General features: G+C 48.2%; 1 protein-coding gene across 3 annotated transcripts in view; it reads right to left on the bottom strand.

Moving 5' to 3' along the window:
- The window catches only part of CADM3 (cell adhesion molecule 3), a 425,295-nt gene that overhangs the window by 124,523 nt on the left and 274,825 nt on the right, over positions 1-25,947 (bottom strand). For all 3 annotated transcript variants that reach the window (XM_066609217.1, XM_066609218.1, XM_066609219.1), the window contains exon 5: positions 22,568-22,738. In XM_066609217.1, coding sequence (XP_066465314.1) covers positions 22,568-22,738 — 171 coding nt within the window. The remainder of the gene's footprint in view (positions 1-22,567; positions 22,739-25,947) is intronic.

Raw genomic sequence — 25,947 nt, 5'->3', positions numbered from 1 at the left:
GCTGACACTGACCATTTGATATGACTTAGTGCCCCGCATAACGTCCCCTCCCCCCTCATCCTTACTTCTCGCCAGCCGCTTTGACTACAGATCGCTCGCCTTTATTTAATCTCCTTCTACAGCTGTGTGGCTAACCTTTGGATTGTGTGTGTATTTACATTGGCTTTCTCCTCTGCATTGATTTTCCCCTGGTGTGGTCACCTCGCTGCCGCTCTGCCCACAGGAAGATTTCCTTTCATCTTCAAGTAAATATACAAGCAACCAAGATTTTATAAAGCTTAGAAAACAGCTGGCGAATCACGCAGAGGATCTTCGTCCTCCTCTTTTCCTAACTCCTGACCCTTGAAGTGGGAGGTGGCCATTCATGTGTTAGACACCGGGAGGATTGTGGTGAGAAGCTTCTAGCAGGTAGAGAAGAGGATGCACAACTCTACATTTCACTATCAAAAACCCAAAGTTCTTTATTCAACTGCGCTGGAAAACTTTGATCCATGGGGAGAATCTACTAGTGGTGGAGAAAAAAGGGAATTGTTTTTGGTTTCTGTGGGGCAACTAATAAAATAACTTCCAACATAACCTAAAAAAACTGTGCCCAGAGCTCCAAATCATCTGCAGTATTACACATAAAGATAAATGATGAAATATTGCATTACTTGCAGCCACCACTAGAGGGAGCTTAGGAGTTCAATATATAAGTTGTATACAGTCAGCTATTAGGCTCCCTCTAGTGGTGGCTACAGGTAACCAAAATATTATAGTCTATGTTACCTTCCAGACAGTCGTAGCTGTCGGCATCCTCCAAGTCTTCTGTAGAGAAGACGCTGCATTGTTTCTCCTGCTGTCTCCTCTTCACGTGCTTGTTCTGTGAGCCTCTTAAAGGGCTAGCCTGCACATATATTTCCTGTCCCCAGTCCATACAGATATTTCCCAGGTTATGTAAGGTGCTTTCCCCTTGCCTGAGCAAAAGCTTCCTAGTTAAGGTGCCCCTGTATTTGTGTGCTACTTGCTTTCGACCGTTGACTACATGTTCAGGTGTCCTGAACTCTGCAAATTCTGATTTCAACCTGTTTTCTGACTATCATGCCTGATTGCCATTTGCCTTGACCTCCTACATACATACATGGGGCCGTCGCTGGACCTGTGTTCATTCCAGGGACTCTCAGCAAGGATCGGTACCTGAACCTCCTGCAGATGACGGCGGATGACTTCCTGGATGATCTGCCCCTATCGTAGCAGAAGGAGGCCACTTCCAGTACTCCTTCCTTACTTCAGTCCTAGCAGCAGTCCCACCAGGACTCAGAGAGACGCAGAAAGTGAATTTCAACTTCTTACAGGCTATTCTTCAACTTTGCAATCAGGCTTTACTCTTTATCTCCTACAGGTTCCACTGCACAACATTGAAATCCATGTTATTGGACCTCCAGAAGCCAATTCCTTCATGTAGCACATCCATGCCTTCCGATTCTAGTACACTATTGTTATTTCAATATAGGACACCAGCAGTGAGATACAGCGCTGACTACACCCTGTATATATATATATATATATATATATATATATATATATATATATATATAGTCCTGATGTCTGTATACAGCTCTTGCGGCAGCAGAAGGATAAAACGCACCAGACATGTTGCCAACTCCCAAAAACACAACAGGGTTTATGCTCATGAATCTTTGATCAGTCCACAAAGTGGTCTCCTCTGTTTTAAGGGACCAGACATGCCAGTGACTGATAACATTTCTATAGCTATATGTAATATTTCCTAGTCTGTCAGAGCGGCAGATCGGGGAGATAAGGGTTTGATCATGAGGGGGTGCCGCTCTCCCTTGCACATCACGGGTAAAGTCTTGTCAGTAAGCGTATTGAAGTTCTCAGCAGGGGATGGACTGGAGCCTACAAAGCCTGAAATAGAACGCCGTCAGTGAGCGAGGTAACATTACAATGTCAAATATCTTAACTCCCGTCATGTTATGGGAATTCTTACATACACATTTATCAATGCTTCAAGGCAGCTTTTCCTACTTGCATTTTAGTTTAATGGCCCTTAAAGACTAGACTTTAACAGGAGAGTTTCTTTCATAAAAGCCTTACATTGTATGCAATATACATTGTAGAGTGGAAAACCGGGCTTTAGCATTCAGCACCACGGACAGCAATCTAAAAGCATGCATGGGGATTGCATGGAGGCTTCACTTACACCTTCAGCACCATGGACAACGGAGCACATGGACCTACCCTATCCTACCCAAAGTAGTTGGACACCTGAGCAAGAATGAAGAGTAGTATTTATTTCCATATGGTAATATTTAGTGGGGCTCCTTTGGGCCTAATGACAATGGATACTCTCCATGGCATACTTTCTACTAACATCTGATACACTTCAGTTGGTATTTCCCTCCATTCATCCTGCAAACATCTGGTAAGTTCTATTTTCTGACCCGACGTTCCAGTTTACCGCATGTCCAGTAAGGTTTAGGCTCTGTGCAGCCAGTCCGATCATGGAGCATCCATATCCTCAAACCAACATAAAAGAGTGTTGGATGTGTGACCATTCCCAGAGTATTACCACATTCTCGGCAGCACATTATGGTCTAGAATGTCAAGGTACACCTCAGTGTTCAGGGTTCTTGCTACTACAACTAACAGACTGAGACCATACCACATAAAAGGCCCCCAGACCTTAAAGAAACTTCTGCTGTACTCAGGCAAAAGGCGTCCCCCATCATCCTCCACACCCAGGCACATAAATCTGATGTGAAGATAAACTAATGTGATTCATCAGTCCATACAATGTTATTCCTTCACTCAATTGTCCAGTGACAATACCCCTTGCGCCATTATAGATGGGCCGATGCATTGTGCTCCATGATGAACCGCTTGTGTGTAGTAGCATAATCTGTAGATCCAATAGCATGTAATTCCGGTCAGAAGCTATGGCTGACACCTCCGAGGGTCAGCATCTTATGTAACATGGTTTACTGCAGGTAACATGCTAATAAGACACAACCCATTCTACTGCTAGGGGTGTCCAAATACTTTTGGGAGGATAGCTATAAGTCCTTCGTTCTAGTACTACATGTTTTCAGTGTCATTGGACAGAGGATATTTGTAACAGATGACATAGACCTACTGCACAAAAACTGACTTGTCCCTGGCCATTACTGAGGGATCCGTTCTTCACTGCTGGGAACGCCCAGTCTTTTCCGCAGGATTAGTCTTAGTACAGCGACAGTTGACCCAGACGTGTCAAAAGGCATCAGAGCATGGTACCAGAAGAGCAGGATGTTGTTAATATAACAGACCATGGTCACGACAGGCAGAGTACATGCAATGTGGAGGAGGCAGTCTTCAAGCAAGGCATAGTCAATATAAAGTACATGTGCATACATGTATACACAAGCAGCAGCTGGGGAAATAGTGTAGTGTCTGCTGCACATGAGACCGAGCCCAGGAGGGTGTGGGGAGAGGTAAGGGGTGAAGAGAGCTCCGCCAACCATGGCTGGTAGTTATAACATCATTGCTTTCACATTCAGCACCATGGACAGAGAAGCAAATAGATGTGTATGACTCTATAGCTAGAATTCCTTCAGTACAGTACTATAGGCTCATAGTGATTGGACAGAGGTTATTACCTCCGCAGGGAAGCACGTAGATTTGTGTGACTGCATAGCTATAAGCTTTATGTATCGTATTATAGGCTAACACAGTTCTTAGACATAGGTCATCGCTTCTACATTCAGCACCATGGACAGAGAAGCACATTGATGTGTGAGACTCATAGTAGTCATAAAACTATAGGCTCACACAGTCATTGTGCAGGGTCACTGCCTCTACATTTAGCACCATGCAGCGGGAAGGACACAGATGTGTGAGACTGTATACTTATAAGGCTTTATGTCTAGTGCTATAGGCTCACACAGTCATTGTGCAGGGTCACTGTCTCTACATTTAGCACCATGCACAGGGAAGGACATAGATGTGTGACATTCTATAGTGATAAGGCTTTATGACTAGTGCTATAGGCTCACACAGTCATTGGACAGAGGTCATTGCCTCTACAATTAGCACCATGGACAGGGAAGGACATAAATGTGTCAGACTGTATAATAATGAGGCTTTATGTCTAATACTCATTGGACAGGGTCAATGCCTCTGCTTTCAGCACCATGGACAGGGAAGGACATGGATGTGTGACACTCTGCCCTCTATAGTGACAAGGCTTATGTCTAGTGCTATGGGCTCACACAATCATTGGAGAGAGGTCATTGCCTCTACATTCAGCACCATGGACAGGGAAGAACATAGATGTGTGAGACTCTAGAGCTATAAAAGACCTTATGTCTATGGCTTGCACAATCATTGAACAGAGGTCAGCACTTTTGCCTTCAGCTCAATGGAAGAGCAGAGAGTGGATCTGTGCCTCTCTGTAACTGCAGGCTCTTATGTGTAGCCCTATATGACCATTTCCTAATCGGGATTTTGTCTGTGTTTCATCAGGATATTGCATCGGCTATTTGTGTACAACATCCTGATGCTGACCAGCTGTTGGCTATGGTGTAATGGACATTCAGGACAGTTGCCCCTGTGTGGTCCTCTTCCACCCCAACCTTTCTTAACCCTCTTTCACCTTCACCGTTCTCACCTTCTAGGACTCACAAGGACATTGTCAGGAAAGAGTGTCCCTTGGTGGATGGCTTTGGAAGCTACACCCAACTGGTAGCTGCCGCCTCTTATTTGCCCAACATGTTTGTGTCTCTGGGTTTCTTCTACACTAGTGTCCAGAGATACTAATACTGGGGGTAATTGGGGGTCCATGCGGTAGTGACAAATGCAACAGCCCATGGACCACTTACCTAGGGTCTGCAATCAGGTGAATGTCTGGCAGATGCAGGTAATGAGGGTTAAAACAAGTCATGTGATCATAATTATGTATAAATTATGGTACCATTACAATGATACTAAATATGTATAGTACTTTTTTCTTACTACTTTCGCACTATAGAACACTTAACTCTCCACATTCTGAGAGCCATCCATTCTATATACCCATCATCAGAGATGTGTGAGGCCTTTGTTTGCAGCATGAGTTAATGTTTTCATTTCTACCTTATGAGCCATACCAGTTCTACACAGTGATAGTGATTGCAGTGCAGTTACCTCCAGTGATTACAGGTGATGTCTGCTCTGATAGACATCGTATGTTTCATTTTCCTTATCTCTCTGAGACCAGACCTCCATGAAAGCATATTCTAGCTATGACATGACTTGTCTCTGCACCCCATCTTGCCACTACTCTCTCCTCCCAGCATTCTCCATAGGAACAGTACCCTCTTTGTGGCTCTAATCAGTAGTAGTGCTTCCCACGGCCCCAATAAGTAACAGTGCTCCCTCTGTGGTCTAATGTAGTAATAGTAACCCTCTATGGCTCCATTTAGTAGCAGTATCCTTTTTTCATCATACTCTTTTGGCACCTGTATATGCTGCTGTGGGACTTTTTTTCTAATTGTACCATACCTTGGGAGTAAGGACCCGGGCTCCCTATCCCTACAGCTCGTGCATTATTTGCCTTCTACATTGTCCTACCCAGTCTCGGTTATATAGTGTGCTGCTGATTGTTGCATTTGTTTAGTAGCAGTATCCTCAATTAGTAATAGTGCCCCCTCAGTAGCATCATTTAGTAATACTGCACCCTCTGTGTTCCCATTCAGTAACATTAACCCCACTATGGCCCATTTTGTGACATTAACTCCAGTGTCACCTTTAGCAATAGTCCCCCCTCTCTCCGAATGTCTGGCCGGGCAGAGACATTTTGGCAGGCATGGTCAGTCAGTCACTGTCACTACACAAGGTCTAGCCACTGAACTCTGCTCTGTGCCAATGCTGAGCTATCTGCTGACCATGCTTTATGCTAGAGCAGGAGATGGGTCATGGTCAATATAGCCTCATCATCGGCACACAGCAGAACCTGTGTAGCCATAGTAAGTGCTGGACCATACCTGTCGAAACATTTCTGGACGGGTGGGTGGTACCTGATCCACACAGCTGTGGGTGTGGTCTGCATTCGGACCTCAGTCTACCTGTTGAGTGCCCATGGCCATGACCATAGGAATAATGTCCTTTGCAGATGTGATCATTACTCATTCAAACCTTAAGACACCATGCTCAGGGATTTACATTCACTGGTGTGTCCTGATTTCATGTAAGGCTCTGATCTGGGGTCTCAATTAATTCCAGGAGTTTCCTAATTCCTACAGGGTGGGTAGCCCCATACTATAGGTTCACACAGCCACTGGGCAGCGGACCTTACTTCTGTACTATATCATGTACTGGGAAGTACCTGTGACTATATAACTACATGCCCCTATGTATACTACTATGTATAGGCACAATCAGTCCTTAGACGCGGGCCACTGGCAGGCAGCTGTAACTGCAAGCTCTCATATACAGCATTATAGGCCTGCGGTCAGTAGACTAAAGCCGTAGCTATTGCATTCTGTGCAATGGACAGAGAAGGACATACTGCAGCTTTGTGTGACTGTAACTCCCTTATGTACACACCTATAGGCTCAAGAAGTCCCCAAACAAGGTCATTCCCATCCCCACTGGCTGGGAAGTTTACTGTAACTGCAAGAGACAATACTAGAAACTCACACGGCCATTAACCTCTTAGTGACGGACAACTAATGGTGTTTAAACCGGCATATACATATCTCTAAAGTGGTTGCTAGGCAGACTACTGACAGCCCGGCTCCTGCTCTAACTGCCAGGGATGGAGAAGCTTCGGATCCTGGCAGTTTAACCCCTTATATGCTACAATCAAAAGCAACTACAGCATGTAAGCAGATGATAGGGAGTCTCCTCTTCCCGCAATGTGATTGCAAGCTTTTAAGGGGTTCCATTGCTAGCTAAAGGCCTGACAAAGCCCCCCCATGTTTACCATGGCCTTAAAATGCCATCGTGCGGATTACATGTTTTGGGGGGCTTTTTTTAAAACTTTTTTGTGCTAAAGTAGTAAAGTATAAAAAAAACTCTATAAACTTGATATCACAATATTTGTGCCGATCAGATAAGAAAATGATCGTGTTATTTTTACCGAATGTACGCTGTAAAAAAAAAACAAAAACACTGATAGAATTTTTGCCCCCCCCCCCCCCTAAAATCTACTAAAAGTTCTACAAGACGTTATATGTGCCCGGAGTGCCCTCATGCTGCTGTGGCTCTTGCAACGCGACTATTGCTCAGTCCTTAAGACATTAATGGGTTAAACAAAGAGCATAGAGTCTGCATTGGCTGTCATGGACACAGAAGTCCTGGAAGACCTTACGTTACAGCACTGTAGGCTCACAGAGCAGCACAATGGACAGGTTACTGCTAGCGGCGGTTCTATCACAGCTTTGGCATGGCAGAGGTTAACCCTGTAGTAACAAGCCTACTTGGTGTCTTAACCCTTTCCAATCCACTGCCTGATGTCTTAAGTCATTGTGATTTAAGGCTGCACAGCTCCAATGTTGAAAGACATCCGTCGGAGTTCTCTTACTGTATACTGCCAGCCTCTCTGCTGTCGGAGCCTATCCAACGTGTCACCTCATGCAGTACTGTCTTTAGCCAGCAGATAGCGCCATTGTATAACAGCTGAAAAAGAGTAAGCCCCCTAGGAAAACCAGGATACAAATTGGAGTGGAAAGAGTTAAGGGCCAAGGTTGTAGGGGCCTTACATGAAATCAGCACCATGGACAGGGAATGCAGCTGCAGGACTAGAGGGCACAGTTACATTATACAAAGCTTACATTGTATTCAGCACCACAGACAGGGGGGAAGTACAGAGGCTGGGACTCTACATCTAGTAGGGCGTTGGACTCCTTTGGCCTTCACAACTGCATTGGTTTGTTGTACCATAGATCCCACTTGGTGCTGAAATGGTTCTGCAGGAATACTGGCCCTTGCGGACAGGAAGCTTCTTGTCGACATGTTCTGACCGGCTGATAGGAAGGGGTCATCGATTTATGCTGCTTGCACCAAATTCTGATCTCCAATCAGCATGGGGCGACAAATATCAGGATTGTTTTGTCTTTTGCCTATTGAACACTCATCTTTCTGTCTCACTAAGGTTGGGTGTCCATAGGACAGTAATATCTGCAGCAGGACCGCATGGCAATTGCATGAGATTTCTGCAGCGGAAAGGCTGCTCCAAAACCCCGTGTCATTTGGCGCGGGTTTGAACTGGCTTTACAGCCTCTATTCCGCTGCGGGAATCTCTCCCCATAGAGAGACGAGAGCAATGGAAACGGCTCCAAAATTAACATGCCGCGGATTTGAATTCCGTCCGCATGTCAGTTGGCTTATCCGCTGCCTCAAAATATGCACAATTGTAACCTGACTTAGACTGAGCTGCAGATCCGTTACTTCAGTCCTCCAGCTGGGACCTAACATGAGCGAGTAAAGACACCAAACAAACGCCGCATCCAGAACCACTACTGAGCGCCGCCATCTCTGCTGGTCAGGTGATGCAGAAGTGGGCTGCCTTTCATCAAGGAAAATATGGCGGCACTCAGTAGCGGGTCCGGGTGCGGCTGTGAGCACCAACTTGTTAGGTGTCTTTACTTACTCCCATTAAGAAGCTGAATCTGAGTCAAAATCCGCACCGATAGTGAAGCTTTTGACTTGGTTTTAGAAGCAGAAACGCTCTGGACTTTGCTGCAGATCCGCACCTTTTCTGCTACGTGTGACAACAATGGGGCTGGAGCCAGTCATCAGCTATTATAGCCCATCCATATTTGTGCATTCGGACATACTAGTTGGAGCTCCGGCGTTGTATTCGGCTGACTGTGCAGCCTGTTCATCAGAATGATTCCTGACATCCTCCTTCGACCCCTTTTGATGCCAAATTGCTTCTGTCCACAGGATTTTGTTGGATGTTTTCACCATTTTCTGTATACTCTGCACCATAAGCAAACCTTACAAGGTTGGAATCCCAGCCTGGCTAGTCAAGCACCGATGACCCGGCCTAGTTGGAAATCGCTCCAACCTCTAGATTCTCCCATCTAATGAAGCTTCACAATGAAACTGATGCAATGAAAACTTGTCACGTGATTCTATACCGCTGTCCAGGTCATGGGGATCATTTCCATCATTGTGAAAGGGCCGTGCTCTAATAAAGTGGCCACACAGGTCAGAGTTCTTGTATTCAGCACCCTGGAGAGGGACACACATCTGAGGACCCTAGGCCGTACAGAATGTGTGCAGCACTGTAGGCCCGCACAGCCCATATAATAACCCCCTCTTTTTTAACCCCCTCTTTTACAATGAGCTGCAGATATTGCGCCGTATCCTAGTTATCTTCCATGTTCCGCCGCTGCCAGTCTTCATCACGCTCGCAGTGTACTTGGCCGGTGTGCGGATGGCCCGTAGGGCTGAGATGCGGCTGAACTGATAATCTCACACTGATATCAGTGCTGCGTTATGGAGGACGGTAAGAACAGTCCAATCCCATAGAGCAGTAATACCCAGTGCCCCCAGCCTGCCCACCCCCCTGGCACCGTCCTGTGCCGCTGGATGGGTAATCTAGCTTCAAACCATATTCCAATCAAATCATCGTTTAATATGAGAAAGCAACAAAATGCCAAACGCATCAGAAGCAGCCAAAACCCATCATGTCAATCTGCACGTCCAATGTTTTATGTATTAGGAGTGTGATAACAGCGAAGTGCCGCTGCCAACTGATAAATCTGACTGCGGGAGATGGTTTGTCATCCCCCCATCGATGTCATGTTGTAGTATGAGGATACGGCTTAGTGGTTCCGACTGCGGACGTTAGTAATATAATACTGCACAAGAGGGGGCTCATGTAACAAGAGTACAAGCAAAGTGCTGATAAGGGGGTCCAGGATGGGCATCAGATACTCTGAGAGCTGAGAGTACACTGACATGCCAAAGGTCATGGTACAGGTTGTGTAGGAGCTTCTAATACCACCACTAGGGGCGGCGACTGTCGTATGCCATAGCCCCCTAGGTTGTCATGTAACCACTGGTCCCAGCACCGCCTAACAGCTCGATCAGAACAGCCAAGATGACAGGCAATTCATGGAAGCGACCATCCAGCTCCTCTCATTTCCATGATGCCCTCTCTCGGAGCCCGCTAACCGGGCAGAATGTCTTGTTGTGCATCATAGAGGGTCTAGTGGTCAACGATTCTCTCTACTGGTGGTCCATCTGGGCCATCCAGAGCCTGTTCGCCATGTGTGTGCCCTCATGTAACCCCTGGTCCCAACATTGCCTAACAGCTCAGTCAGAACGACCTAGATGGCGGGCAATTCATGGAAGCGACCATCCAGCTCCTCTCATTCCAATGATGCCCCCTCTAGGAGCTCGCTAACCAGGCAAAATGTCTTGTGGTCTGTTGTAGAGGGTCTAGTGGTCAACGATCCTCTCTACTGGTGGTCTGTCTTGGCCGTCTGGAGACTGTTCGCCATCTGTGTGCCCTCATGTAACCACTGGTCCCAACACTGCCTAACAGCTCGGTCAGAACAGCCTAGATGGTGGGCAATTCATGGAAGCGACCATGCTGCTTCTCTCATTCCAATGATGCCCTCTCTCGGAGCCTGCTAACCGGGCAGAATGTCTTCTGGTGCATTGTAGAAGGTCTAGTGGTCAACGATCCTCTCTACTGGTGGTCCGTCTGGGCCATCCGGAGCCTGTTCACCATGTGTGTGCCCTCATGTAACCACTGGTCCCAGCACCGCCTAACAGCTCGGTCAGAACAGCCTAGATGGTGGGCAATTCATGGAAGCGACCATGCTGCTTCTCTCATTCCAATGATGCCCTCTCTCGGAGCCTGCTAACCGGGCAGAATGTCTTGTTGTGCGTCGTAGAGGGTCTAGTGGTCAACGATCCTCTCTACTGGTGGGTCAACGATCTCTACACAAGAAGTACACGACACAAAGTAGTCTCCGAGAGCCTTTCTATAGGGCAACTGGGGAAGCACTTTTATAGCCTCTGGTGTGAGACCCGGTGTCTAATCAGACCACTATGTAATCACTACAGAGACAGAGCCGCAGGCGAGTTCTACAGCCATCCGATATTTCTTTCTGGGGGCAATATTATTATTATTGGCAATGAGTGGACATACAGGATGACGCGGCTTTTGTGTAGACTCCTCATCTGTGTAGACTGGAGTATATAAAGGTCCTCAGGTGCTTCTATCTAGGTGTTTAGTAAGTGAACCCCTGTTGTATGGCTGTAGCTCTCAGGGCCGTGTGCTGTCCCATCCTCTGCCCGGTGATGCCCGCATGGAGTTCTTCCATTACCTCCAATATTAAGAGTTTTCATTCTCTTTAACAGAGAAGGTCTCAGAAATCGTCTTCAGCTCAACTTAAATGTCACGTTAAATTAAATGAGTGAACTTCGCAATTTATCTAATTAGTCATAAAATGCTGAATGTTCAACCGACTGAAATAACCTGCAATGTTCACATACTGTATGTACAAGATGTGGGCCGGAGGGCCGCCGAACACCAGCATAAGGAGATGTTACTGTGCGTTCTGCCAGGAGACCCAAACCTGAGGCTCGGTGTGCCCAGGAGTCCTCCTCCTCCTCGCTGGGCACAGGGGGCACCTGTTGGCATCCTTAAACCTGCCAGTAAATACTTGAATTCCCCATGAAATAACAATTTCTTAGTACTCTGTGTTAGGACGTTCCTCTATTATTCCTCCTGGAAATGCATGAATAAACTGACAACTGATCCGTACCATTTACCTTGTCACTGGGTGATGTATAGTCTGACCCTGATAGTGTAATACTAAGTAAGGATTTGCCCATGACAAGGTGAATGGTAACACCTCTTTGTCAACTTCGTTGCCAGGAAGTATAACTGAGGACCTCGCAAAACAGAAGGTCTTAAGCAAGCAACTAATTTAATAGTACAATCCAGCAAAACTAGGTGTAACTTATGTTCAAGGCTGCTTCTCCACAGGTTGATTTTCGTCCAGATGTAACGAGCGGCGATCAATAAAGCGCGTCGATCGGTGCTCATTTCTGTTTCTTGGACACGGGCTGGGAATAGACGGTATGGAGATGAACGGCATCCCCGTGGAGCCGATGCCTCCTGCTGGCAGGAGCAGATATACTGCCGAGCATTTTCATGTTTGTGAAAAACAACAATCAGCGGGCAAACAAGGGTTAACTTGCTTGTTGGCTGATCATCGTCTCTTCTCCAAGGTCGGTGATGAGGCCAATGCAGAAAGTAGGATAGCGCATGGGTATCACAAACGGAAGACTCACCCGGTATGGGGGCACCGCCCCACGTTTAGGGCGACCGCCCGACTGATGTCAGATTTCACGCACATCTGACCTGAAAGTGACGCGGTCTCCGGCGGTTCCTGTAGTATATTACATGCTGGCATGATTGATGGCAGGTTCGCACAGTAGGGCAGCTGATGATAGCACACGGCCGCCGCTGTAATGAGCGTCAGGCGCAGGGAGGGGCGCACTCTCCATCCTTCTGATGGTTTGATTCGGTAAAACTCTTATATAGACGCCATTGATTATAACATCAGCAACAAATAGGAGGCGGCAATAAGAGCTCAGACCCTAAAATCACAGAGTAACGATGAGTTCATACAAGAGCTGGGCAGATACTAGATGAGGCCAGTAAGGCCGGCCGGCGGCAGCATCGCACCGCGGCTTTCACATGGATGGCGAGGGCAATGTCAGGCGGTGATTTTCTGCCCCATATGGCGCTCGCCGTATGAAGTTAGCCTAAATGTAGCAATATTAAATGCCGGTACCGTATCTTTCCCTGTATAAGACCTCCTGCAGGCGGCCGGTCGGATCCCGCTGCCAAAATTCTCGCGACCCGTGCCCCGGCGTTCACCGTATTCTCACCCGCCCAGCATCTTCTCTCTCTGCTCTGTGATGTGGCAGCTGGCGCCCAGCTGGCACATGCGTAGGGCAGAGCTGGTGCGTCAGAGGTGACATTTCTGTGTGGGCCCCTGAAATAGGATGCACCCCTGTATAAGACACACCCCTGTATAAGACGCACCCCTGTATAAGACGCACTCCAGTATTAGACGCACCCCTGTATAAGACGCACTCCAGTATTAGACGCACCCCTGTATAAGACGCACCCCTTTTTAAGACACACCCCTGTATAAGACACACCCCTGTATAAGACGCATTCCTGTATAAGACGCACCCCTGTATAAGACGCATTCCTGTATAAGACGCACCCCTGTATAAGACGCATTCCTGTATAAGACACACCCCTGTATAAGACGCATTCCTGTATAAGACGCACCCCTGTATAAGACGCATTCCTGTATAAGACGCACCCCTGTATAAGACGCATTCCTGTATAAGACACACCCCTGTATAAGACGCATTCCTGTATAAGACGCACTCCAGTATTAGACGCACCCCTGTATAAGACGCACCCCTTTTTAAGGCGCACCCCTGTATAAGACACACCCCTGTATAAGACGCATTCCTGTATAAGACGCACCCTGTATAAGACACACCCCTGAATTAGACGCACCCCTGTATAAGACGCACCTCTGTATTAGACGCACCCCTGTATAAGATGCACCCCTATATTAGACGCACCCCTGTATAAGATGCACCCCTGTACTAGATGCACCCCTGTATTAGACGCACCCCTGTATAAGACCCCGTATTAGACGCACCTCTGTATTAGACACACCCCTGTATTAGACACACCCCTGTATAAGACGCACCTCTGTATTAGATGCACCCCTGTATAAGACGCACCTCTGTATTAGACGCACCCCTGTATTAGACGCACCCCTGTATAAGACGCACCTCTGTATTAGACGCACCCCTGTATTAGACGCACCCCTGTATAAGACGCACCTCTGTATTAGACGCACCCCTGTATAAGACGCACCTCTGTATTAGATGCACCCCTGTATAAGATGCACCTCTGTATAAGACACACCCCTGTATTAGATGCACCCCTGTATAAGACACACCCCTGTATTAGATGCATCCCTGTATTAGATGCACCCCTATATTAGACGCACCCCTGTATAAGACACACCCCTGTATTAGATGCACCCCTGTATTAGACGCACCCCTGTATAAGACGCACCCATGTATGACACACCCCTGTATTAGATGCACCCCTGTATTAGACGCACCCCTGTATAAGAGGCACCTCTGTATTAGACGCACCCCTGTATTAGACGCACCCCTGTATAAGACGCACCTCTGTATTAGACGCACCCCTGTATAAGACGCACCTCTGTATTAGATGCACCCCTGTATAAGACACACCCCTGTATAAGACGCACCCCTAGTTTTCCCTCCCTAAACTCAGAAAAAAAAGATGATGAACATAGAATAGTACACGTTTATGTAAACATCACTAAAAGCCCCCGTTCTACTCATCAGCCGCCCCCTCATCGCTGCCGGCAGAGTCTCTGCAGCGCTCCCCTTCACTTCCTGTTTACAGGTTGCTATGGGGACCAGGCGCAGGAGACTGCAGCCCCAGCCGGCCAGCGCTGACAGGACATGGCGGGTGAGTATACAGTGGTTCTATGTGTGTGTGTGTGGGACAGCTTCGGGCTTACTCACCTAGCCGCTGCTCTCCCTCTCTCCGCCGCTGCTCTCCCCGCCGCTTCTCTTCCTTCCCCGCCGCTGCTCTGTACTGTGTAAGTTTTGCCAAGAAGGTACCGTATAATGTTGGCATCTCGTGTATAAGACGTGAGGGGATTTTTGACAAAACAAATTGTCAAAAAGACGCATTTTATACACGGAAAACAATATAGTAAGTATGGCCGCCGGCACACGGGCGGGTCAGATTCTGCGTGTGGAATCCGGCAGCAGCGGCATCTGTGTGTACCTGCTCGTCTTGTACTGTGGATGGTCGCACGGCTCGCTGTCGGACATGCGCGGAACAGATTGTTTTTCTTTAACTCCTGCTTTTCCCGTGTCATCGCTAGGCGTCAATTGCGGAATCTGCGACTTTGCCATCAATTGTGGGCGGGCCGCAGATCGGACAGCTGCCATTAAAGTCAATGGAAGCCGTCATCGTGCAATCCGCGCAAAAATAGAGTGTGCTGCGGTTTTTCCTCTGTGAGCAGTAACCAGAATTGGTTTCCGCTCGTGCGCAGGAAGAATTGCTCTGCAATAGCTTGCCATGGGCGGTACTTGCTGCGGAACCCAGAGGCGGGTGATACACGTACAAGTCGGGGAACAGATGCAGGAGTTGGGGTCACAGACCTACCAGTTGGGGTGGAAAAGACGTACAAGTCGGGGCAACAGTCATACGAGTCAGGAAGACAGACGTACGGGTTAGGGTCACAGACCTACAAGTCGGGGTCACAGACCCACGAGTCGGGGTCACAGACCTACAAGTCGGGGTCACAGACCCACGAGTCGGGGGACAGATGTACAAGTCGGGCAACAGATGTACGGGTTGAGGTGACAGACGTACGAGTTGGAGCGACAGACATACGAGTCGGGGTGACAGACGTATGAGTCGGGGCAACAGATGTATGAGTCGGGGCGACAGACCTACGAGTCAGGGTGACACACGTACAAGTCAGGGTGACAGACCTACGAGTCGGGGTGACAGACGTACGAGTCGAGGGATAGACGTACACGTTGGGGTGACAGACCTACGAGTCAGGGCGACACACGTACAAGTCAGGGTGACAGACCTACGAGTCAGGGCGACACACGTACAAATCAGGGTGACAGACCTACGAGTTGGGGGACAGACGTACAAGTTGAGGTGACAGACCTACGAGTCGGGTGACAGATGTATGAGTCTGGGGACAGACGTACAAGTCAGGGTGACAGACGTACTAGTCAGGGGACAGACGTACAAGTCGGCGTGACAGACCTACGAGTCAGGAGGACAGACGTATGAGTCGGGGTGACAGACCTATGAGTCAGGGGGACAGACGTACGAGTCAGGGGGACAGACTTACGAGTCGGGTGACAGACATATAAGTCGGGATGACAGACCTACGAGTCGGGGTGACAGACGTACTAGTCGGGGGACAGACGTACAAGTCGGCGTGACAGACCTACGAGTCAGGAGGACAGACGTATGAGTCGGGGTGACAGACCTATGAGTCAGGGGGACAGACGTACGAGTCAGGGGGACAGACTTACGAGTCGGGTGACAGACATATAAGTCGGGATGACAGACCTACGAGTCGGGGTGACAGACGTACTAGTCGGGGGACAGACGTACAAGTCGGCGTGACAGACCTACGAGTCAGGAGGACAGACGTATGAGTCGGGGTGACAGACCTATGAGTCAGGGGGACAGACGTACAAGTCAGGGGGACAGACTTACGAGTCGGGTGACAGACATATAAGTCGGGATGACAGACCTACGAGTCGGGCTGACAGACGTACGAGTCGGGGGACAGACGTACAAGTCGGGGTGACAGACCTACGTGTCAGGAGGACAGACGTACGAGTCGGGGCGACAGACCTATGAGTTAGGGGGACAGACGTACGAGTCAGGGGGACAGACGTACAAGTCGGGGTGACAGACCTACGTGTCAGGAGGACAGACGTATGAGTCAGGGCGACAGACCTATGAGTTAGGGGGACAGACGTATGAGTCAGGGGGACAGACTTACGAGTCGGGTGACAGACATATAAGTCGGGGTGACAGACGTACGACTTGGGAGACAGACATGCAAGTCGAGATGACAGACCCACAAGGTGCGGTGACAGACCTATGAGTCGGGGTGACAGACCTACAAGTCGGGGGACAGACCTACAAGTCAGGGTGACAGAACTACGAGTTCGGGTGACAGACCTACGAGTCGGCGTAACAGACCTACGAGTCAGGAGGACAGACGTATGAGTCGGGGTGACAGACCTATGAGTCAGGGTGACAGACTTACAAGTTGGGGGACACACCTACGAGTCGGGTGACAGACATATGAGTCGGGGCTATGTCACGGTGTTACACACACTCAGACTCACGTCGCTGTTTGTATCTGTTTATAATATTGGGTCTGCGCTTATTTCTGGATCGGCGGTTCGGCCCGCATACCAGCGAGTTCACTGCGGCAGATGAATGCTACATCGAGCGCTACAGTCAGATGGGGGGTAACCTCATAAGGGGTCCTTTCTACCCAAATCTAGAAGTCCCCCTTCGTGGTTGATCTCGCTGTAACGCTGACAGCATTTATCAGACTATAAGATGCACCCGGATTTAGGAAACAGAAAACAGAAATTTTAATACTAATTTAAACTTCTGTCATTAATGCTGGTGTGCTAGTGTAGCAACCTACTGTGTCCATTCAAACAATGGTGCAAGCATTGTACATGCGCACAACACACACAGCTCTGCAACAATCAAATATAGCTCTGCTACATGCACACACACAGCTCTGCTACATGCAAATGCATACAGCTCTACTACATACATGCATACGCATACAGCTCTGCTATATACATGTACACACATACAGCTCTGCTACATGCACACATAGCTCTGCAGCAAAACAAGCACACACATAGCTGTGCTACATACATGCACACACAGCTCTGCTACATGCACACACATACAGTTCTGCTACATTCATGTACACACATAGCTCTGCTACATGCACACACATACAGCTCTGCTACATTCATGTACACACATAGCTCTGCTACATGCACACACATACAGCTCTGCTACATTCATGTACACACACAGCTCTGCTACATGCATACACATACAGCTCTGCTACATGCACACACACAGCTCTGCTACATGCATACACATACAGCTCTGCTACATGCACACACACAGCTCAGCTACATGCACACACAGCTCTGCTACATGCACACACACAGCTCAGCTACATGCACACACAGCTCTGCTACATGCACACACAGCCCTGCTACATGCACACACATACAGCTCTGCTACATTCATGTACACACATAGCTCTGCTACATGCACACACATACAGCTCTGCTACATTCATGTACACACACAGCTCTGCTACATGCATACACATACAGCTCTGCTACATGCACACACACAGCTCTGCTACATGCATACACATACACCTCTGCTACATGCACACACACAGCTCAGCTACATGCACACACAGCTCTGCTACATGCACACACAGCCCTGCTACATGCACACGCGTACAGCTCTGTTACATACATCTACACACAGCTCTGTTACATGCACACGCGTACAGCTCTGTTACATACATGTACACACATCTCTGTTACATGCACACACATACAGCTTTGCTACATACACACATAGCTCTGCAGCAATACAAGCACACACACAGCTGTGCTACATACAAGCACACACACAGCTGTGCCACATACATGCACAAACACAGCGCTGCTACATACATGCACATACACAGCTGTGCTATATACGAGCACACATACAGCTGTGCTACATACATGCACACACATACAGCTCTGCTACATACATGCACACACATACATCTCTGGTACATGCACACACATACAGCTGTTACATACATGCACACACACAGCTCTGCTACATACATGCACATACACAGCTGTGCTATATACGAGCACACACACGCAGCTGAGCTACATACATGCACACACATACAGCTCTGCTAGATACATGCACACACACACACATCTCTGGTACATGCACACACATACAGCTGTTACATACATGCACACACACAGCTCTGCTACATACATGCACACGCACAGCTCTGCTATATACAAGCACACATACAGCTGTGCTACATACATGCACACACATACAGCTCTGCTACATACATGCACACACATACATCTCTGCTACATACATGCACACACATACAGCTCTGCTACATACATGCACACACATACAGCTCTGCTACATGCACACACATACAGCTTTGCTACATACATGTACACACACAGCTCTGCTACATGTAGACATATATACAGCTCTGCTACATTCATGTACACATACAGCTCTGCTACATACACACATAGATCTGCAGAAATACATTCCGCCCTTTCCCTTGTGTTGGTCAGGATGTAGTTTTGCTCGCGGCACTAATGATCTTATAAACAAGTTCTAGAACCTTCTGTAAAGTGTCAGGTGACTCTTTGTCACCAATCAGGTTTGCTGCAGGCAGAACGACTCTCAGAATAGTGGGGTCTTCGGCCCCTCCGCCACATGTGTTTGTGCATGGCGTTAGACGAGGCTCTGAGCGCTGGCATCTAACGCCACGGCTGTGGGCAATGCTTTCTAAATGAAAGATGGAGGGCTGCGCTGAACGCACGAAGGTCGCATCCAGAAAAGGAGATGGACATGTCGTGCGTTCAGCGTCTAACGGGAACACAGCGCCCAGAGAAAAGATAGGAGACCCATCCAACGCAATTACAAGTGCGTTCGGGGCGCTGCATTATCAGGCCCTGCATTGTTTACAAGTTGCCATGGAGACCGTTGGTCCCTCAGCGGCAACTTGAAAAAATGTAGGCCCCGCAGCCCCACAAAGGCAGAGATGGCGCTCACATCCGTCAGGATGTGCTGCTTTATTAACCCCCGACCTGCTTTATTTTTATACAACATTTAAAAGTCGAAATATTAATAGTTTTCCACTGATATTTTACAATAATCGATAGTTTGTTCGGCGATCGGCGATACTATGGACTATCGATATTTTTGTGTCGATGTCCCAACCTTAGCTTGTATCCCGGAATCACCTGGGTACAATCACCCCACTCCAAAGGAAGAGCAAATCCATCCCACTCCAAAGGAAGTCAATGACATCCCAATCCATAGGACGGGTACACGGGGGCAGCACCCGCATCGGCACATGCATGTCTGGGGAGAAGCCCTCCAGTGTCTGCCCCCACCCGCGGATACTCTGCAGGTCTACCATCTCAACTTGTGGGCACAAGGTATTAAACCGGCGGCCGATCTCATCCACACAATGCGCAAGAAAATGTACGGAAATGGACCTACGGCGCGGATCTTAAATTCGCCGCATGCTTATACTTTCTGTGGATTTTATCCTCTGCGATGCAGAATCCACCCACAACACATTCTTCACCAAAGTACCCCTGGGACAAACAAACCTGCCCTTAAAGGGGTTTCTGGGGGAAATACTGTGGATGAACTATCCTCATGGTCGGTGATCATTAATTAATCAGCCGGGGTCCGCCACAGGGGTCGGAGAGGAAGCAGATACTGTGACCCAAGTGTAGTGCCAGCACTTGTAGCTTGCCTGCTGTTACATGCAGCGGCCACTAGACTGTGGTCGGAGCATCTGCTTCCAATCTGACCCCTGTGTATGTGCGGCGCTGTCAGTGGGCGCACAATCAGCTGATTGGCCGGGGTCCTGAGCGGCCGATCCACGATTGATGACCTATTATCAATACTATTTTCCCAGGAAAACCCCATTAATGCCGCCATGTTGTACTACAGACTCACTCAAGCCACAGCACTGATTGGACAGTATCAGTGAGTAAGAACATAGAATGGCAAACACCCAGTTGTCAATGTACTCATATATTTCCAGGAGGAATAACGAAGGAACGTCCCGAAGCAGAACTCTACGGATAGATGCTGCGGAATCTCCTATCTCATGAGGCATGGGGCATCTTCTAGACGTGTTCGTAGAGCCGGCCGGTCTCTTTAAGACAATCCGCTATATATGTTATATAATTGCCGTATTGGCCTTTAGACGGATCATTTCTTTTCTGTAGACTGGACAAATCCCGGCGCCGGTCACCATGGTAACGTTTTGGAACTTCAAAGCTGGTTTCTCCTTCCTATAAGCTGCGGATATAATTCTGCAGGCTATCGTCTTGTGCCGTAGTAAAACCTCATAGACGGCATATGGATGAGACAAGGACTCAATATACAGGGAGCCTGGAGATCTTATCTGGCAGCACAATGTCTGTAGGCTGCACTGGCTTTACATCAGCTCCTAGTGGAAGCACAGTATACAATAGCCTGGATGGCCACTTAATTAGAGACCCTGGCCCTTTCACAATTAGTGATCCCGGTGGCCTCGGAGTGCGGCATACATCCCATGACACGTTCTATGGACCGGACATGACTCGTTACAGCCGAGTCCTCCGGGAGGAGAGTTGCTCTTCGTAATGTTGGCTCCGACCCTGAGCGAGGATCCCCGCTTTGATGTCCAGCTGAGCTAATAGGGTGTATGCACAGGGTACTCCTAACGGATGAGTGTGGGTGTGCTGGGCGCAGTAGTGGGCACTTATCACCACATCTCACATAGTTCCATCACTTCTCATGAATCACGAGATATGAGGAGAACTTCTTCCTTTCCTACTGTGTGGTGCTACCAGCGACATCATGGCTGCATCTGGGATAGGCGGCGGCTGCAGGAGACCCTTCAATCCCAGGACTAAGCTCTGTCCTGGGACTGGGGAGGGATGACCGATATTCATAATGATGACAGGCATATTGGACACATAGAAGGGGTCTTAGTCACATTCTTCAGTCTGGTGTTGACCATCTTTAGCCTCCATGACTGCAGTCCCCCTTGGCGGCTGCTTCCCACCAGATTCCCATAGATGTGTGGAGGGATTTGCCTCCATTCCTGGAGGAGCCTCAGATAGTGATGGGGGAATGTGGGTGTGTTGGGTGCACGGATACAAAGTTCTATTCGCCCAAAAGATACTCGATTGGATTGATATCCGGACTTTGGGCCAATGAAGTCAGCAGATGTTCTGCTCCCCCACACTGCGTGCCGTATGACATGGCGCTCATCATGTTGGTGGAGACATGGCGCTATACTAGAGTATTACAACAGGGGAGGCGATGGCCAACGCAACCTTATAACTACCTTCACTGTGCATCAGTAGTACCAGGCACTATGCACTACTATATCAATGGCCAGCACTAATCATGTGACCAATCAGAGAGCAGGTGTAGCGCATTAGCAGTCTAACACATTACCAATAGTCAGAATATTGAGGTGGTCATTCTGGATGACCATAAACAGGATCCGTGGGACTATTCAAAGTAATGTAGCTCTCTCCTTCGGCCAAAGGACATCATTTTGCCCCGGGGCCGGAGGGCTGCTTTACAGACTTGAACTGAGAAACCATATAGTAGTGATGTCACAATGCAGAACTGGTGACTCCCATTTTATGTCCTGTAAGGCTGAGCCACCACACACATGAGCCAAACCACTTCCATGTGGACAATGGCTGTATGAGTTTACTGGCAATTCATGAAGATGCCTACAAAATTGCACTGCCGCTGCTCACCCCATGTGGGCATGTTTTCGGCTACATGTAACTGCCATAGCTTATGCGCCCCTCACCCTTAGACTCCAGAGAGCCCATATGGAGCATGAATACAAGACTTCACCTCTATGCTCCAAGATGTATCATCCAATCAGAAGAGTAAAGAGATCGCACAAGACTTTCCTGATGACTCCGAGACCTTAGGAGGAACCACAGATCTAAGAAGTCTGGATGGGTCGGGCTTTTCTTCCCACCTTATAGACATTTTGCAGGGTATCTTTGGGGTGAATTGCCCCTGATGGTTGGGTTGCATCAATGAATAGAGTCATACAACACATATGTGCAAGAGACGTGTACTTACACAGGACCTGGAGCTTCTGGCTGGAGGATTTGAAGGTGTTTGGCATTGACTCATGGCCAACGGTGCAGGTAATCTCCACCTGGTCATCCACTTTGGTCACCGGGAATTTAATGAAGCTGACTACTGTGAAGGTTTTGCCATTGGCATCTTTCGTTTCAGAGTTTTGACCTCCTGAAGGAAGATAGAAAGGAAACACTCAGTAAGGACTAGAAATATCCAATAGCCCATCTGTAAACAGTAGATACTCTACCATCGTAACCAGGACGCCGTGCTGAAGATATAACCCACCCATAGTCAAATCTGAGCGCAGACCCCAAAGTCGAGGGGTCGGTGCCAACTACTGTACACACCAATCTGCCCCAAGTCCAATATATACGTCAATCAGGGTCGCCAATCTAAATTTTTCTTTTTTATGGCCAACTTATCCGAAAATTACGGCCAGCCAACATTTTTAGCGAACACATGGGAAAACAATGAATGATGAGGATTATGGGTGACACGTGTGTATAGGTCAGATACTGATATGAACTCCTTACCAGCATCTACTGTGAGCTGTAACATGATCATTACAGCCATAATTACTACCTCTAGTCATTTTACACAATGTACGGTTTGCTTAACATGGCTCGCTTGTACGGCTTTTAGTGGATATTGAACATATATGTTGAATGCTCATGAAACAGACCCTTAAAGGGGTTGTCTAGAACTTCAGGGATTTTTCTATTGATGACCTTCCCTCTGGATAGGTCATCAACAGATGATCTTCGGGGGTCCACCACCCAGGATCCCCCTGGTTAGCTGGTTTTCAGGACTACTATCAGCACGGACAGCAGCTCCCGCTGTCCATACTGCAGCGGTCTTGGTTGGTACTGGGAGCTGCCCTGCATTACCAGCCTGGGCGGCTGCAATGTTGACAGCGCTATCTGCTCCCAGTTTTGCCTGTATTGACGGCAGACCCCAGCTGATCTTATATTGATACATCATCAAAAAAAATTCCCGACATGGAAGCTGTGGAGCCATTGATGTGACAGATGAATGCTGGCTATGAAGGTGTGCGAGAGTCAACCGACAGTGGAGCTGCTCATCATGAAGATGAACCAACGGGCTACTAGACGCATCTACAACAGCAGCTCAGCGAACCCCCCAAAGCCGATGGACGGTCACTGCACCTATACTAACAAAGGTGCATCGGACGAAAAGGAATTGGACCACCACTGATTGGCAAAGGGTTGCCTTCTCTGATGAGTCAAGTCTTCTGCTTCATCAAACGGATGGACAGGGGCGTAACTATAGGGGATGCAGGGGATGCGGTTGCACCCGGGCCCAGGAGCCTTAGGGGGCCCATAAGGCCTCTCTTCTCCATATAGAGAGCCCAGTACAATAAATAAAACATTATAGTTGGGGGCCCTGTTACAGGTTTTGCATTGGGGCCCAGAAGCTTCAAGTTACGCCTCTGCGGATGGACGTTGCAATGTTAGGAGAGAAACATGAAAGAACAAACACCCTGCAACCATTGCTGGAAGAACACAAGCCGGTGGCGGTGGTGGTCTGGGGAATGTATTCGTGGTATTCTTGGGGCCGCTCATCCATGTGGAAGGCACTCTGAACGAATTCAGTTATGAATCCATCCGGGCAGATCACCTCCGCCCATACATGCTGTTTGTGTTCCCTGGGGCAGATGGGATCTTCCAAAAAGACAATGCAACATGTCACATGGCTAGAAATGTCCGACAGTGGTTGGAAGAGAATGACCCCAACTTCCAAGAACTTCCCTGGACCCCAAATTACCACCTTGATAATCGTGCTCAGATCCTCCCAGCTACTGTGGGATGCAGTCAGCATGACTCCAGATACTGGAGACCATCTACCAGCGCCTTAATGAGTGACTCCCGGCTGTCCATGCAGCACAAGGCGGTTACTCTGACTATTAGCTGGTGGTCATAATAATGGGACTCTTCTATCCAAGAGTAGACACCCATGTTTATTGCATAAACATATGGGATAATGTAAATGTATGTAGTGCTATGGATTTATGAAGCTATATGTTGATGTAGTTGCTAATTAACGAAGTAGCTGATGCTAATTGGAGGAGTGTGTTGACAACTGATGGTTACCGTGAAGACCGATGATGGATGGTAGTCTCTGCTGTTGTCAGATAGCCATGTTTTGGCGTCCATCTCCGGCTAGAAGGGGCACGTTCATCTGATGGACAAATCAAGGAGCAAGTTTGGCCCTGCAGGGTGATGTTTCCAAAAGTACAAGAAGTGAGGGTGGCGTGTAAGTGAAGGTTGTGTCTCTCATGAATAGCGCAAAAGAGTGCACAAAATTCGAGCAGAGGATTGGGTGCGGCCTGTAGTCATGAGTAGCAGACCTATTGGATTGTTGAGTCTATGAGAGAGAGACTAGCACCGTAGAGTAGGTAAGAGTGAATCAGTCGGGGACAAGTTGAGTGTCCGCAGAGTGAGCAACGGCAGTAAGTAACCAAAGAGGCCGAGTACTGAAGAGACCGAGTACTAAAGAGGCTGAGTACTAAAGAGACCGAGTACTAAAGAGGCCGAGTAGTAAAGAGACCGAGTACTAAAGAGACTGAGTACTAAAGAGGCTGAGTACTGAAGAGACAGAGTACTAAAGAGACCGAGTAATGAGAGAGATTGAGTTCTAAGGAGCTTGCATGTACGAGCGCTCTGGGAAGATTAAGAGACTGCCAGCGACAGTGCTGGATCCCATGAGGGCGGTAAAGCTGAGAGTGCGTTGCAGGAAATGGAGATATTTCACTACACCAAAAGACTGTCTTAGCTCGAAGAGTTCATTGCGTAGTTGAGAGACTGAACTTGATTCTGCAAAGACCAGCAAGCCGATACAGAGAGACAGAGATGACCAAAGTCTGTGATACCAGAAGAGTCAAAATGGTGTTAGAACATTCTGCAACCTCAAGGTCAGTTGACCAAGCCGTAACGTTTGAAGCCCGAAAGTCATGTCAAGTGTCTGTACTGTTAGTCATTGCTGAAGGCTCCCGGTAATTGTTGTATCTGCACCCCGTCCAGAATGATTGCCGGCTGTCACAGCTCATGACATTGGTGCTAGTCGCTCTGTAGACCCATGCATTGACCATTTCCCTCCCACTATCTATGGCCGTGGTGTAAACGGCTTGACTCCACTGCCACCAGAAACTGTCAGAAAGACTGCAGGCCGGGCCGTTCACGAAAGTGCAGTCCTCAAAAGAGTCCAGCAATTTTGACTAAAGCAGTTAATGATCGGGATAACATTATGTCTGGGGTCCAGTGGTAAAAAAGTGGGCCCTGATTCCCTTTAACCCCTTAACGCTGCATGATGTACAGTTCCATCATGGAGGTTTGGGGTTTGTATGGAGGGGGATCCAA

The sequence above is a fragment of the Eleutherodactylus coqui genome, chromosome 6, assembly GCF_035609145.1.
Source record: "Eleutherodactylus coqui strain aEleCoq1 chromosome 6, aEleCoq1.hap1, whole genome shotgun sequence".
NCBI classification, from domain to species: domain Eukaryota; kingdom Metazoa; phylum Chordata; class Amphibia; order Anura; family Eleutherodactylidae; genus Eleutherodactylus; species Eleutherodactylus coqui.
Note: the sequence above shows the minus strand (reverse complement) of the source record. Positions and strands in the feature narration are given on the sequence as shown.